At 43.2% G+C, this 16,889-nt stretch overlaps 1 protein-coding gene across 3 annotated transcripts in view; it reads right to left on the bottom strand.

The window, feature by feature from the left end:
• Positions 1-99: 99 nt before the first annotated feature.
• Positions 100-16,889, bottom strand: part of cicb (capicua transcriptional repressor b) — a 36,996-nt gene continuing 20,206 nt past the window's right edge. Inside the window, exons 3-22 of one of the 3 annotated variants that reach the window (XM_036006728.1) lie at positions 14,366-14,515; positions 14,037-14,211; positions 13,353-13,464; positions 13,071-13,253; positions 12,794-12,926; positions 12,496-12,674; positions 11,960-12,098; positions 11,541-11,638; positions 10,887-11,415; positions 10,404-10,511; positions 10,145-10,284; positions 9,825-9,985; positions 6,613-6,803; positions 4,782-5,252; positions 4,353-4,681; positions 4,068-4,225; positions 3,806-3,966; positions 3,456-3,590; positions 2,203-2,334; positions 100-2,093 (exon numbers count right to left, since the gene is read on the bottom strand). In XM_036006728.1, coding sequence (XP_035862621.1) covers positions 1,807-2,093; positions 2,203-2,334; positions 3,456-3,590; positions 3,806-3,966; positions 4,068-4,225; positions 4,353-4,681; positions 4,782-5,252; positions 6,613-6,803; positions 9,825-9,985; positions 10,145-10,284; positions 10,404-10,511; positions 10,887-11,415; positions 11,541-11,638; positions 11,960-12,098; positions 12,496-12,674; positions 12,794-12,926; positions 13,071-13,253; positions 13,353-13,464; positions 14,037-14,211; positions 14,366-14,515 — 3,971 coding nt within the window. In that variant the 3' untranslated portion in view covers positions 100-1,806. Of the gene's footprint in view, positions 2,094-2,202; positions 2,335-3,455; positions 3,591-3,805; positions 3,967-4,067; positions 4,226-4,352; positions 4,682-4,781; positions 5,253-6,612; positions 6,804-9,824; positions 9,986-10,144; positions 10,285-10,403; positions 11,416-11,540; positions 11,639-11,959; positions 12,099-12,495; positions 12,675-12,793; positions 12,927-13,070; positions 13,254-13,352; positions 13,465-14,036; positions 14,212-14,365; positions 14,516-16,889 lie in introns of all 3 variants that reach the window. The other 2 variants (XM_031299729.2, XM_036006727.1) reach the window with 2 other exon arrangements.

Raw genomic sequence — 16,889 nt, 5'->3', positions numbered from 1 at the left:
TACAAACTTAAATTATTCATATAAATTCCTCTCTTGTATACTGGAACAGCAAAACAAGGAGTATAACACAAAACATTAATAGCCATATTTATTTTTTTTTCCATTTCACGTGTTTTACCTTCAGTAATAGGTGTCTTAAAAGTCAACTTATGTTCACTGACAGATTTTTCCTTAATAATGAGTCTACTGACTCTGCAGTAATTATTTACAACACAACCAAGTCTTGCACAAAGACACAACCAGTATTAGATCCTACCAGCTCTCTTTGATTCATTACCCTCCCCTCACTTCCCCCAGTTTTCTCTCCCCTCGTCTAAAAAGGTCTGGAGAGAGCAATAAAGTGACAAAGGGAGGAAGGAGGTAAGGAAAGAGGCGGAGGAAGGAGATGTACAGTTTAAGTGTTGAGGCTATAGAATCAAACTTAGCAAGGGACAGAGAGGCATACAGGGTGGTCTAAAAACATACGGCATATTACTGCTGAAAGAATATAAAAAGGTCCTGTGTCGTGTTTGTCGTCCTCTTTGAAATGTACAATAAAAATAACTGCACCACAGGTCCTTGCTGAGGTGAAAGGCAAGGGAAGACTACAATGGAGGAACTGTAGAGGTGTGGAGCAGCTTCTCTCACCTACCCCAAAAAGTATATTTAGAAAAAATAGTACAAGAAATCAACAGCTGGCAGAAATGAAGAAAACATCTGCCAAAAATGACAACAGAACTAAGGACTGGGGTTCACTGCAATGATATATGTAGTAATAAGAATAACCATAGGAATAGTACAACAACAAACTGAATATGACAATGTTAAATACAAATCAAATTGTTTAAAAAAGTTAATAAAACTGCTTGGCAAATGGCAATAGAGGATTCAGACCATTTTAGCCTGACCTCTACGACTAAGAGCCAGGATGTGCCCGTTGACTCTGACCCACCTCCTTCCTTCATGGCTAGCGAGTGAGAGGCACAGGAATGCTCGGTTCCTACCTACTGGCATGTGCTAGGGTCAGTCGCAAGAAGGGAGAACTTGGCCAGACACGTAATTTCAGGAATGATGGCACTGCCAGAAGTCAGTCAATTTTTCAGTCACTCCTGGAATAGTAGACCTCCCCTAAAAGGTCTACACGTGAGCAATAAAATAGAGAAAAAGATCTTTCCAGGTCCACAGTAACGAGTTCTCTTGTTCAACCAAATAGTTTCCGGCTGTTGAGGGCCCAGCCCCCTAATGTCAGCAGAAACAAGACACAAGCTGACAACAGTTAAGTCTAAATACAGGTTGTTCCTCAAGCAGTACTTACTGCTTTAGCTCCTCTTAACACTATTAAAAACAAATATCAAAACATATAATGGCCTTGTTTTAAAACTGCTGACTTTTCACCGTCTCAGAATGGGTTATGCAGGTCTTTCCTTCCAAAACAAGAACCCTTTCTTTATTGAGGCAAATGAGTGCAGCTGTACACAATGGTCCTTCGTTCACTGGCATCGATGGAAGCTTTCTCCAAGGTGGTTAATACAGAGTGCTAATCCAAGTGAGGGAATTAAGAGTTTGCAGGGTGAATGTGTGTGTGTGTGTGTGTGTGTGTGTATGTGGTAGTTTTGGTACAAGTGTCACACATTACCAAAGAAAAGGCCCAACATAGCATTCAGACATCTCTCACTCTCACAGGTTGGCCGCTGAGGATGGAAAGAAATCAGGATCTGATCAGAGGAGAGTTAAGAGTGTGGATAAAACAAAAAAAAGCATGTGAAAGCGCGTAAGGGATGAAAAGGTGTGACTTCAACAGTCGGCAATCTAATCTGTCAGCATCTCTCATCTAGAAGAGTCCTTTGAATCACGAGGATCCTCTGGGCTCCCCTCTGTCCCTTGCTCCATGTCTTCATCCTGCAGGTCCCCCCCTCTCATATATCCTTCTCCTGACTGGGAGCTAGAAGGTCCAGGGAGGTTGCCAATTGAGTCAGGGATGCCTAAACCAGAGACATCAGAGGGGGCAGCCGTCTGCATGATCTTCTGCCGGACCTCCCTGATCTTCAGCTGCAGACACACCTTAGTGGGAAATATATCAGAGTATCTCGTCTGGAAGGCTGCAGTGGCCTGAGCTGGGAACACGATAACAATAAAAGAAAAACAACACAAATCAATGTCTACAAATGGAATTTATGCTTGTAGAGTATCTATATCTATCTATCTGTTATATGTCTGTCTTACCTGATGGAAAGAAGCCCTGCTCCTGGAACAGCTGCATGACCAGCGCTCGCCTCTGGTCCAGTGTTCGCCGCAGCGAGGAGTACGGCACCTTATCAAACTCCAGATCTGTCAGGATGTCTTCTCCGTCTGTGGCTGGGTAAGGGACAGACAGGTGGAGAGGTTGAGTCTTCAGAAAACTAGTTACAATACTGAGGATCTTTGTTTATGTCCCTTCAGGCCCCATCATCTTTGATACACTCCGAGAGGTGGGTTTCTTATTATTTTTACTAGTGCTGTCAAACGATTAAAATATTTAATCGCGATTAATCGCATTAATGTCATAGTTAACTTGCAATTAATCACACATTTTTATCTATTCTAAATGACCCTAGATTTCTTTTTGTCACATTATTTTTCTCATTTTAATGCTCTTAACATGGAAAAGTGGATCGGCTTGCTTTGTGCTTTTGTCGCCTGGCTTTGATGAGGGGGCGGAGAATTCACATCAGCTGTGTGCTTGGCCATCAAGTGGTATTTCAGACTGGACGTGCTGCGATGATAGCTCAGTTCACAACGACAAAACACACAGATCACTTTGGTCTTGTCAATGGAACCATTTGGCAACTTTTTAAAAGTAAACTTTCCATTCAGAATCTTATTGGCATCCGTTTCGGCGTCTCGTGCTCGCCATCCACTCAAAACGTAACGTTAGCCTACTACTCTTTGGCCGGCTCCAAGCCCAAACAAGTGTGTGCGGCGTGCCTGTTGTTTTGTTTCCGGTCTAGCTAGATCCGGTGTGGTGTTGTAGTTTTTCTAACGTTACTAGTTGGTGCAACAGCATGTGAAAAAAACTACAAAGTTTGCTAGGCCAAAAAGAACGTTAATCTCACGATGAAAAAATTGACGCCGTTAAAATGGGTTTGTGTTAACGCCGTTAATAACGCGTTGAACTGACAGCACTAATTTTTACTAATGAAAATAATCACTTTTGAAAACATGTATGACAGATTCTTACTGAGATGAGAGTAAACTAAAGCCAACTATGGAGAAGGAATTGTTGAGGTCATTAAGACACAAAAGATAAAAACTTTACAATAGAAGTGCAAGCACACAAAAACAAACACACACACAAACAAGAGCTCTCCTTCAGCCCAAACCCCTCAACCTACGCTTCCATTACACACATCACCTATCCAGAACTAACAATTAAAAGACCCGACAAAAACTACCCAAATTGAAATACATTAGAGTCTTTGCTCCTTCCTGCGTGTTACCTGCTCTGTCGAAGGTGAAGATGTCCCCCTCGCATTTGGCGGCACTTTTAGGCGTGTTGGGCTCTGAGCTGCAACTTGAGCGCCGCCGACTCTTTCTCTTAGGAGAGACTTGCTCGTCAGTGGCTGAGTCCAAATCTAGAAGCACACAGAGGAAACAAACTTTATCAGCAGAGATTAAATCTCCATATGTATCAGGAGTCATCACAAAAATCTGTGTTGGAGCCTAAAGTCAATAAACACTAGAGAGAGTTCTACCTTTGCTTCCATAAACAACATCAGCTATTTGCTGCTCGCCAAACGACTCTACATTAGTCTAAAAGCATTAAGTCAGAGTATCATGTGAGTGAAACCTGTAGAGTTCTTCCTCTTGCGACGGTAGCTACCCAGAATGGCGCGGGGTGAAGTGGCCAGACTCTGCAGGGTGGGTGAAGGCAAAACCTCTTCAGGCCGAAACTCTGGCAGCTCGGCAAAGCGCTCCTCAAAATACACTTCTGACAGCACCCTGCCAGACCAACACGCACACACACACACACAAAATATACAGTATATATACACCGTCCATAAATCATTTCTGCAACCTTGCACACAAGATTCACAAAGTTGTTAACTCACTTGTCCACCGAGTCAAAGGTCTTCTTAAGTGGTGGTGGGCGGGCTTTGACTTTTTTGGGTGTAGGACCATCTTTGTCAGTCTGTGGGGGTGGCAGGCTGGGTTCCGTGGCTGATGGAGGGGGGAGAGGGGAGGAGGGGAGGGACTCTCTCCATCCAGTCTGCACAGAAAGTTCAATTTAAGTTTTTTTTATACAAAGTCACAAATTATGTTGCGTGTCGACAACAACTGGGCAGTTTCGCCTCATTATGTTAGAGCTGAAAGTCAGTATGTGATGTTCCTCTCACCTCTTTGGTGCTTGTGCTTTCTCGGTGTCGTGTGTCAGAGGAGTCTGGAACACTGGAGCCCTCCAGGGTTCTGTCAGAGGACGGAGGCTCCTCAGCAGGATGTGTTGATGGAGACCCTGTCTGCCCCGCCAGCTCAGGATCAAAGGAGAAGCGGCTAGTGGCTGCAGCTTCTCTCTCCCTTTCTCTCTCCCTCTCCTTTTCCCTTTCTCTCTCTTTACCTCGGCCTCCTCCTTCATAGCTGCCTACGGGGATGTTCGCCACTGTTGCCTTCACCTTCTGAGGGGTCCTGACTGGATGCTGGGTTAGTTTGGGTGTACCTGGTGTACTGCCTGCAAAATACAAAGATGAAGACAAGTTCAAATATAATATTGTTAAATGAATTCCCTACAAATCAAATCAAGTGTTGTAAAAACAATACATGCAGCCCACCAGGCGTTTGGATCTGAAGTGGAGGACTGCAGGGCCTTATGGACACAGCTGAGCCACCGGGAGGAGCCACTGAGCTGCTATTGGTGGAGGCCTGCCTCTCCAGAGGTCTGTCCGAATGTGTCAGCAGTTCTGTCTGCCTCTCAGCCTGTCTGTCAGTTTGTCGATCTGCAGGTCTGTCCGGAGGCAGGTGCCTGTCTGCCTGTCTGTCCAGATGGGGCTGCGGATGTGGGTTCATGATTGTAGTGGGGGTTGCTGTGTATTTGGACAGGATGTGAGAGGAAGTGCTGGAAGGGCTGGAGACGGAGTAGACCACACTGGGGGGTACTGCTGTCATGGAGACCACACCTGTTGCCATGGTGACGCTAGGTGAAGGAGGGTAGATGGCGGTGACTATCTGGCCCCCGGAGGCTGAGGCAGGGGCTGAGATGGAAGGCTGTGGAGACTGAGCTGTGGCTAGGAGCGGTGGCTGACCTGGATGAAGGAAACAGGAGACCCAAGAGGCCAAATGTTCTTTTTATTTTCAGTACAGTGATAATCTATAACATTTTCACATCAATAAATGTCCATATTGCTTCTTTATTGCAGATTAATATAACAAATCAGGGATTCAGTCCTCCTTGGTCCAGATTTGACGAATTTGTGAGTGTGCTTTTACACATGGTGAGGTATTTAATTAGTCCTACACCACATCAACAACTGACCACCAAAGATTTTGAGAGAAAAATTTGGATGTTGTAGTTCAGGTGTCAGCACTTAAACAAGCAAGTTAAAGTATGGGCCAGTTGTTTGAGCATTCATCATTGGACGGCAAATGTTTTACAGGCGCAATGGAAACACTCATTTGTTTGTTTATTCATTTTATTTCATGTAAGAATTAATTTTAGGTATTTAACCTTTTTAGAATTGTATCTGAGGGCAGATTTTTGGAGTTAAAGCAGCCTTCGTTAATACTCATTTGGCAAAAAAGTTACTCATTTATTCAAATATATGTTCTGTGTTGCACTACGAGACTGGAGATGTAATTGATAGTTTATCCACCCATGATAAACACTGGCCCACTTTGATTATGGTTGAATGAAAGTTGTTAACACAAATCTGTTTTGGTCAAACAGGCCAACGTCGTGGTATAGGTTTGAATTTATAGGGTACAGTACTGAGTGTGTACAGTATATACAGTAGCGTTTCACATGGAAGAAAGTGACTGCATGCACACTGAATAATGTTTGTGTGTGCTGTTGATAGACACTATTCTCCCACAATGCAGGAAATAGAAAAGCTGCTCACAGCTGGAAAACAAATTAAAATAAATTGCAGATGTTGGTGAAAGATCTTGGAAGATTTAGTATTAAACAATTTGATGTCTATTTGTGATGTTTAATGGCAGTGGCGTTCCAAAAGTCACAGTTTGATTGACGCCCCAGATATTTTTTAAAGTCCTGCTGGTATAAAATGGTAAAGTATGTACTATGACGATTAGTTTGCAGTATATACACACTGTATAAATTCAGGATGCAGTATGGATAGTACGAACTTTCTTTTGGACACTGCTATGGTATCTGTGGTTTGGATGCCTGTCTTCCTGTTGGCGCAGTATTGGATGTTATTAGGTTATATTTATTGAGCTTTAAATGAGCCTTGAATTTACATTGTTGTCCACAGTAGAGAATAAAAAGAACACGTAAAAGTTTTAATATAAGCTATGAAATGGAAAACTTTAACATTTGTCTGAGGGGCCTACCGCAACATTTTCCTACTGCTGTTGTAGTTCATATAGCTCATTTCACACATTACTTATAAAGAACAGAACCAATGAGCTCTCCACAACACTGACCCGCAATCAGTGGCTGAACTAGCGTCTGTCCAGGTGGTGCGATGGCTGTGAACCCAAGTGTTGCCAGGGGCGATGGAACATATGCAGATCCAGTCACCGGCAGGGCTTGCTGGGTGGTGGAAGCACCTGTTGTCGTGGAGACCAGAGGCAGACTGGATGGGACCCCTGGAGTGGACTGGACATAGGTGATCCTGGACGAGGGGGTACAGAAAAAGGAAGAGGGGATTAGAGGAGAGAAATACGAGGAATAAAAATGAAGACGGCACAGGAGAGTGAAGACGAAAATGTCAAGAAAGGTGACAGAAGATGTTATGGTACAATAATGAGCCAGAGGAGGAAAAAAAAGAACAGAGACATGATTGCAAGGAAAGAGGAAGACAAAAAAATAAGTGCTGCAGTGAGGGTCACTGGGTGAGTGTACATCACAGCGAGCAGCACTCGATGACTAGTGCTATATGTGTGGTGTGTGTGTGTGTGTGTGTGTGTGTGTGTGTGTGTGTGTGTGTGTGAGGAGCTGAGAGGTAGTGTGGGGGTGGCAGAGGCAACTTGGGCCACCAGCAGCATGACTAACACATCCAGAATAGAGCTGCACTGCTACAGTTGCACCCCTGCTGGAGTTTTTGTTTCTCGTATTGTCTGCTCGCTATTCTTTGAGAAATCTAGACATCCCTGCCATAACAAACAATTCAACTTCTTTATATAAAGTATAATTTATCAAGTACTATAATGTAACTGTAGTTAATTCAATCCATAAACTACAAGAGATTAGAAAAAGATGTAAAGTAACTTAAAGAACACCTGTTCAACAGTAATAAGGAAAGGCTTCATTAGATGCTTATCTGTGTTTATATAGAGCTTTTTATCCCACCAATAACCACAATAACATTGTTGAATACACCTTTGATCATCTGTCCAATGGTTGAAAATTGTCATGTTTTCTCATTTTGATTGCTTTCTATTTTTGGGGTAAGTACACAATTTCTGTGCAATGGTCACCCAATTTCCAAGTCCAAGATTATTCCAAGGGAATTATCTTTGGTTAAGTGATGTTTACTTGTTTTATGGAGGGTTTTTTAGGGTTTTTTTCAGAATCACTGCAAGTCCCATTAATGGATGGGAGCTTGCTGTCTCCCATTTAATAACTGCAAAAGTAGTATATTCTGAAAAAAGAAAGCACAGCACTAAACCAATAATGGTTAAAGCTGGTCCATATTTTCAAGTGTTTGCCCATGTGTTGGAACTCCTTCTTTAAAATATTTATTCTAAGCATGTACACAGGACATGCAAACAGCACGCCTCATCCACATTTTTCTATGTAAATCCTTTCAAGGAATAATGGAGCCACTACTGAGATTAACAGTAGCCCAGGGTAAGTGAGGCCAGGCATGTTCATAAATGGGTGCCCGTTTGTCAGAGCTGAGTCAAGCTTTACTGGCACATAATTTGTTTATAGCCCCTTTTAGACATTTGATCTGTAACACTGTTGGGTTCATTTATTTGTTAAAGAAATAGCTTTTGGGCTTTCAAACATAGATCTCTCCATAATAGAGCGTTACAAGTCGAGTGTTACGGAAAGAGATACAGCGCTTTAATAGACAGAATAACGCACATAAATAACACATGCCGACAGCACCCACCCTGTTCTAGTTAGGTTTGTAGAAAGGAAAATAAATAACATATTTAAAGCAGCCATATTATGCTCATTTTCAGGTTCATAATTGTATTTTAAGGTTGTACCAGAATAGGTTTACATGGTTTAATTTTCAAAAAACACCATATTTGTGTTGTACTGCAGTGCTCTCTCTCACTGCTGCAGATCCTCTTTTCAGCTGGTCTCTGTTTTAGCTACAGAGTGAGACCTCTTTTCTTCTTCTTCTTCTGTACTATCTTTGATTGCACTGCACATGCCCAGTAGCTCAGATGTAGATCATGTCAGCTAGCTAGCTCCATAGACAGTAAAAGAAAGGCTGTTTCTCCAACTTCGGTCAGTTACAAGGCAGGATTAGCTGGGAGACTTCTAAATGAGGGCGCACATGTAAGTAGTTCTTTTGTAGATTATGGTGAACTTGTGTGTGTTGTAGCAGTGCTTTGCTATTGAGAACGAGGTAGCATGCTAGCGTTAGCATGCTAACGTTAGCCATAGCGTTAGCATGCTAACGCTACGAGCTAATGGTTGCGGTTAGCCTGCTCGTTTCGGCTTGTGACGTCACAAGCCGTGCTGATTTTGAACAGCTCACCCAGAGATTGAAGGCAGGACACATTCAGAAACCGTATCTCACTCTAAACAGCATGCGTGGATTTTTTTCAAAGTTTGTATGTGTGTGGAAGCACCAGAGACACAACATAACACCCCAAATCCCAGAAAAAGTGATTTTTTCATAATATGGGCACTTTAAGTTAAGTTTGGGCTCTCATCTAATTTCTCATTTTGCTCATAACTTGTAGGTAAAGCTGTTTAGGGCAAACAGGCTGGTAATCTGACCAATAGGATTTTCTGAGACACATTTTTTTGCTTTGTTGTCTTGCAATGGAATAGAAAATAACTTCTCAGTGAAAAAAAATGATTACCTGAAATGAGAAGAGAACCTCTCTTCCGATCTTAAAATTGGCTTGTGTACAGTATTTTGTTCATTAAAGGGTATATTAAACAGATTTAATTTACTTGCGCATTAGAAATGATAATTGGGCTGATGCTTAAAATTGATTACACAGCTATCTTAAGGTAGCAGCAAGACAAGCGTTTAGATCATAACATTTTGTGTTCTGATAAACTCTAAATACTTATGCAAACATGATAGCCACATGCTTAAGTGATACATTTACAAGGTGAAGTGCATGTCTGAAAGAGCCTTTATATAGACTTCTTTCAGTGCCAGGTGGGTGGATTTAGTATGAAAATAAAAAGGGTGCTCGGCAGGCAATTACAGAAAAGCATTTCACAGTCAGTTTAGAATAACTGTTGGGGCTGAAAACTAATATGCACTCTTTGTTTCGTTTATTCTGGTGCACCTAAGTGGTGACGTTTACCACTTTAGTACAAACTATAAGCCTACAGTTATTGAAACAGTTTTGTTTGACATAGTATTCCTGTTATGGTATGTGTATATAGCTTGCCCTGGTGTAGAACGAAAAGCACAAAAGTGTGTGGTGTTGTAGTTTCAAGAGGTATAGGATCCATATTCATTCTTTCATCGTAGTTTGTTATTTTATACCTGGTAGGAGCTGGTGGCAGGAGTACAGCCTGGGAGGGGGCTGATCCTGGAGCCACAACAGCAGCTGTGCCAACTGTTACAGGGAAGGGGCTGGCAGGGTGGACTGCTCCACCTTGAGGCAGCTGGGACTGGACCACAGGCATGGGAGCTATCTGGATGATCTGGCATGCAAAGAGAAAGTCATAAAGTAAGGAATATGATAAATACAAATGTGTAAATGGGGGGCAATGCATGTGGTGAGCTTATGATTTGTTACTGAAAAAAATTGACACAATTTATAAAGTTCTCATTTCAGTGTCTCCAGTGAAGTGCTTACTGACCTTGCTTCCTGTCTGAGCACCGTTCTGGACCGGAAGAGGTGGGGCCACAATGGGAAACTGCTGGGCAGGGGCTGGTGCTGTCCGTACTGTTGCCATGGGAACAAGCATTTTGCCCTGGAGCACTGGAGACTGTGTTTGCACTGAGGCACAGAAAAAGAAAGGGAGAACGGGCATTGTATTAGGAGTAACCAATGAATAATATGCTATATGCACCTTGCCATGACTCAATTACTGAGACGACTGCAGTTTTAAAACTCACCTCTAGTTCCCGGGCTAACCACACCCACTGCTGAGCTGGACGTATATCCTGTCAGTGAACTTGTCCCCTGCTGCTTTCCATTGGCCAGGGACATGTGTGTGGGTGGAGCTGTGGGCAAGTTGAAGATACTGGTTGGCTGGCTGAGCTGCTGAGGTGGACTCTTGGGGTTAGCTGGTAGGGTGGGCAGGATGTACTGAACTTGTGTGATGGCCTTACCCCCAGGGGATGCTAGGGAAGAGGCAGGAAGGAACTGGGGATGAAGCAGGGACAGAGGCAGGGGCCCGTTGGTTTGGCTATGCGGTACTGAAACAGCGGAGGAGGAAAAGGCCTGCTGCTGGCAGGGCTGAGGGTGGTGGGAAGGGGTGATGAGCTGTACAGCAGGTTGAGCAGACAGAGTTCCTCCTAACACCAAATTAGTCACTACACCACCAGGGCCCAGGCCTGCACCTAAAGGATTAGGTGATGATGAAGAGTAGTACCCACCACCTGGGGCTTGGACCCCGCTTCCTGATCCTGAGCCAATCAGAAATTGTGGCTGCTGATGGGGAGTCAAGGACTTCCTCTCTGGCGGATGCGGGCTAGTTGATGTGCCTCCATCTCTGGGTTTGCTGGCGATGGGGAGCGGTGTGCTGATAACAGGACGCATTACATTGGTCACCACTGTAGATGCCACCCTTACAGTGCCAATGCCCAGGAGTGGGTTCCCCCCCAGTGAACCTACTGATGAGGAAGGATGCCCTCCAGCTGGAGAAGTGGAGATGACTGAATGGCCAGAAGTGAGGGAGAGAGATGTGGCTTGCACTCCTCCTCCCCCCTCTCCCCCAAATGTGTCCTTACCCTCTCCCTCTCCTCTATCCTTCCTCCTGTGATCTGAAAACCCTCCCCCTCCTGATCTCCCCTCATCATAACGCTTGCTGCTGGGGTAAGAGGACAGTGAGACACTCCTACCATGAGGGGTATGGTGTGAGGAAGATGATAATGCAGAGGAGCAAATGACTGGAGCAAAAACTCTCTGAAAAGAAAGATAGACAATTATCTTGAGGTAACATGGATATAATTGAGGGCAAATACTTTAAAATGACAAGATGCACTGAAAATATCAGTAACAGGAGAAAAATTATTGTTCAAGACGGTTACCTTCCGATCACCTTCGTCTCCAGAACCGTTCTCACTATCGCTGTCAGTCACCCGCTCCTTACACTTGAGGTCTATGGAACTGCTAGGATAAGGGTCCTCTGTGGAAAAGAAAAAATACACTACAGCTACACTACACACATCCTTGCAATTTATAATCCAATCAAGTGTGCTTAGTGTCTGAGTCAGCTCTCAATACCATTCGATCTTTAAAATAAAAACATGGAAGTGGTCAAAAACTGGACACAATTTAGCAACATCATGAGCTATATATAATATTATTGTACCATTGAATAACAAATCTACATGCAGTTGCCGGAAATGTACTAAGTGGGTCAGTAACACAGGAAGCAGTGTACTAACACTTAAATAAATCTAATCTAACATTCGGTTTTATGAGCAAAGTAGGTCTGATTTCTCACCAATGACATCGTCATCTCCCTCCTCCTCACAGATGACCATGCGCTCCTCGTCACTGGTCATGTCCTCACTGACCCCCCTTTGGGACTGTGACAGGGGTGGGGCATGACTCGAAAACTGACTGCCACTGTCCACACACATCTGGGAGAAAAAAAAGTAAGTGACCGTGAAGCAGAGATGGTTTTAAAACAAGTGATTTCTTCTTAGTGTTTAATAATTAGTATATTCCAGATGTGTCAATGAGTCTTCTGTGTATTTTATGTGCAAAGATGCTCTTTTATCATAGAAAAATCCTGCCACAATTGCCACACTGTTAAAAAGCAATTCTGTCAGAAAAAAATATTTCTGTTAAAGTCACTCAATTGGAAAAGAAACTAGCTTTATTCAAGTCATGTTTACAAAAACAGCAGTAGAACATTGTTTATGGCTCATACAGTGATAATGGTCTCCAATTTTTATATATATATATATATATATATGCAAAGTTGCATATTACGAAATCAACTTTTCAGGTCTATGAGCTGTGCTCCTCTCTTACCTGGGCCAGTTCTGCCAGGGCCTGTGTATTGCCTCTATCACTCCGCTCCAGGCTGTGCATGGCACTTTGAGAGAAGGCTCTGGGACGGGTAAGCTGGCCCACATGACCTTTTCCTGTGCTCCTTTCAGATACGCCCACCAGTCCTGGACCAACCCCCTTCAGCTCAACAGAATGTGGCTCTATCAGGGGGCAAAAAGAAGACTGTTAGAAGACTGAAAAGTATAAGAATACTGTTAACAACATGCTAGGAAGATATGCATGTGTATGTTTTATATTCTGAGTGCTGAGTGAAACCAACCTGTGGACTCAGACATGCTCCTCTCTCTGATGTCTTTGCCCCCTGGGACCCCACGGCCCTCAGAGCTGGACTTCTTCCTGTCTTTGTTGCACCACTTCCAGTCTGGGTGGGCCTTAAAGTGGGCCTCTTTTACCTGGGAACAGGAGAAGGGACAAGAAGGAGGGAGTTAGTGAAAAACAAAACAAAAATATAGTTTATGTACTATAGGTTAGCACAGAAGCATTATTGTATAATCTTAAAGTTTGTGTGTTTTTTGTCTGTAAATGCATCAGTGTACCTGGAAAGCCAAATCATGGTACTTTTGTTTCTCCTTAGGTCCCAGAGCATACCACCACTCTCCAAGAATCTTGCTGACTGTCCTGTTGTCCTGGTTTGGGTGCCGCTGGTGCACCAATGCGCGATGACGCTTACTAAAAATCATAAATGCATTCATTGGTCGCCGGATGTGGTCCTTCTCCCTCTGAAAGAGTGAGCAAGAAAGATAGAGCGATATTACATATTTCCGTAAAAAGAACATTGAGAATTTTGATATTGACAATGGGAGCAGTGAAAAGACTACCTTTCCAGGGCTGCTCTTATCTCCATCTTTGGGCAGTGCGCTGAGGGACTGAGTGCGTCTCTTTACTGGTGATGTAGAGAGGGGCTGCTCTGGTACAACTCCTGGGAGGAAGCTGAAAGGAGACAAAAACCACCCTCCGTTTGTAATCTTTATTAGATATTTTCATTGGGGACAATACACACATGCAGGCTTACACTTAATACTTACTTACTCTTTAATATTTAAAACTGGGAAATGTTCTACTTTGTAACTAGTATTATTTATCTTAAAACTGTAAGTCTATCAGATGTAGACGCAGAGCACAAGTAGTTCATCTAACATGAGATACATCAGCAGATTCAGCAGATAGCTCAACCATTTCAATGGCTGACAGCCTGGCCACTGCCTTTCATATAGTGATAGAGCCCAGAGATGGAATGCTTTTGTTCCCATCTGCTTTGTTCTGGTATTGAGCTCTTCTACCCAAATTAGCACGAGGATACAGAAAATATCACACTCCCATACTGTATGTGTGGGTACACAGTACCACTGAGAAAATTACTGTGAAGGCTGACTCTGACAAATACGTAACCACTTTTACATACAGACACTGATAGGAGTATATGTGCAGTGTTTATCTGTATGTGTTCATGTAACCTTAAAGCTTTGCACATAAAATCCCTATTTAAAAAAACCTGCACTTACGGGTCATCCACGTCACTCTCTGTCTCGCTGTCAGGCCTCTCCCTCTCTGCATCTCCTTTCTCCTTCTCTGGAGGCGGCTCATCAGAAGAGGGGGGAGGCCGGGAAGGAGGACCTCTCTCTACAATGGGAGGTGCCTCTGCAGGCTCCTGTGACTGCGCTGCAACCCCCTGACACTCTGAGGAAGAATAAAAAGATACAAACTTGTTCAGGGCAAAGTAAACAATATATGGGATTACAACCTATTAAAACCCAAGGAAAATTACATGAAACTGGTGATAACACATGTTCTACAGTCATTAGGTCAAAAAAATAAATGTATTCAGTAGTACCTGTCTTCAGACTGGCTGCTTGGGGATGGTTGACAGGGTGCTGGCCCTCTCCTGGCTGAGAAGAAGCATCTGATTGGGTGGGTGCCAGGAAAGGGACTAATGAATGCCACGGGAAGACTGGAACTGACCGGGGCTCTACATTGGTCCATACTGCAGAGGAAAACAGCATTGTTCATTACAACCAACACCATCTGATGTCCAGAGCTTTATAAAATGCTTCCCTCCTCAGAAATCAACTTTCAAAAGAATCAGGCCTTCTTACAATTCAATTAAATTTTATTTATAGTATCAAATTATAACAAGAGTTATCTTGAGACACTTTACAGATAGAGTAGGTCTAGACCACACTCTATAATTTATAAAGCCCCAACAATTCAAGTAGTTCCCCCAAGAGCAAGCATTCAGTGAGACAGTGACATTAAGATTTACATGCTGTGGGCCCGCAGTGTAACACTCCCACTAGAGATGCATTACTACTCCAATCACACTCATGTGTTTGCAATGAGACACAAACCACAAATAAATGCACTAAAGTCAGGGTACGACTAAAGCTCACTGCTTTGACAGCAGCTCCTTTGGATGCACAGCACTACTGGCTTTCATTTTAGCCATCTAGTAAGCGACCGGTTAGTATCTGGGATACTAGGTGAATGCAATTAACTACCTGGCAGAATACAACAATAGCAGTACTTTGAGAAGTACCGAGAATATCAGTACTGCCACAGTAGCCCACCTCCAGCCACTTAACTGGTTAAATCACTCCAACAACAGCAGATGTACAAAAGGACTCTCTGTTCTAAATAACAGGCTGGATGGATAACAAGCTGGTACACTCTGAACTCCCATAAATAAGCAAGAGACTGTATGAGGACTGTAAAATATTATCGTTATTTCCATCTTTGGAAAAAAAAAAATCTTTTATTGAGGATGATTCGCCCAAAAAGTTTAAAAGGAACAAAATCTGACTGTATCTGTCGTCTTCTAAAATAGGTTCTGTTCGATATTAATAATTAACACTTTTGTTGCATTATGCTACAAGTAAACAATAATGAAATGTTGCTGTATGGAACAGATCTGGCATAAAGGATACTGTATTCCCATATAAACAGTAAGGTAAGTGACATGGACTAACCAAACATGCTTAATCCTTGGCGGAGATACTGAGGATTCTCTGATGAGAACATTGTTGAATGAAATCCTTGATGTTTCTCGCAGCAAAAATAATACGTTCTTTTAAAATCACTCTTCTACAACACACAGAAATCCAGGTAAAGAAACATCTTAAATCCAAAAATCTCGAGCTGATATTGCTGGGAAGCTCACAGATGACGACAGGTGCTCAAAGGTGTCTGTATCCGTTTCATCCCTACAGGTTGCGGTCATCACTCACAACAATTACTGCATCGTCAACCTGCATCAAGGGGATTTTAAGATTTGGCCTGGAGAGGGATACCGTTTTAGTTCCAATGCGAGTAAAAATGAAATATGTCTGTCAAGTAGAGTCCATCTCTCCGTATCGCATAATGCCGCAATCTAATAACGCACATGTAACACTTAAACATCAGTGGACAAAATGTACTATACACGATACAATACTTAAGTTACATTTGTAAGAATGCAACAGTGTATTGACGATCCACTGAAACGTGTGATCGAAGGCAAGGTTCCTCCTCCCTTTGGTCTAATTACCTCCGATGCCCTCTCTCCCTGTTTGTTTACATTACTCCAGCAGCTTGGTCTTGAAGGGGTTATCAAGGCCTCTAGCCCATCCACGGCCTGGATTTTAACATCCGCCCGGAAACTACGCAGTCTTTCTGGGCCATGTCAAGCCTTGCTCTGCGCTACAATACAGCTGCATACAGATGGGCTTGGCAGCTATTAAGAAGCACAGTCCCCGACTGAAACCGCTAAAGGGCTGCTTGTAAGAGGGTTTTGTATCGATCAGGCAAAGCAACACTTTAACAAGCAAATTGGGGCGAGCAAAGCTAAGGTGATTAGTCTAACTTGGAAGAGCTGCGAAAGAGACTGCTTGTTGTCCAAGTGTCCATTGTTTACTTACACACCTTCAATACTTTCTGATTGATATAATAAACCAACAGAGACGCCAATTTAGCTGCCTCTCGTAACAACCGGAGCCTCAAGTGCACCGCTCCAAATTGGACCAACCTCTCGGGAACGCCCCTGGTCGTGCACACGCCGCACAGACAGAGGCAAAAGAAACGCAATTGTTCTCATGTCTCAACTACGAATGCGTATTAACAGGTACTGGCTGTCAAAATAATCCAGCGAGCACTGTTTGACAAGTGCATTACACCAAATACTAAACTAACTTGTTTTTCCTATAACCTGCTCTCAGAATTGTACTAGGCACCTGTTTTAACCTGACAGTTCAGTTAACACCTGCCAATATCCGAAATCGCCTATAAAAGGACAGCGACCAACTTCGGTTTATCCTTGTTTACTGGGCATTAGCAGATGTCGTTGACTGTAAATCTGGTGCATTCATCCATCACCCAGTGCTTAC

The sequence above is a fragment of the Sander lucioperca genome, chromosome 10 (assembly GCF_008315115.2).
Source record: "Sander lucioperca isolate FBNREF2018 chromosome 10, SLUC_FBN_1.2, whole genome shotgun sequence".
In the NCBI taxonomy this organism is placed as follows: domain Eukaryota; kingdom Metazoa; phylum Chordata; class Actinopteri; order Perciformes; family Percidae; genus Sander; species Sander lucioperca.
This window is presented reverse-complemented; position numbering and strand designations above follow the sequence as displayed.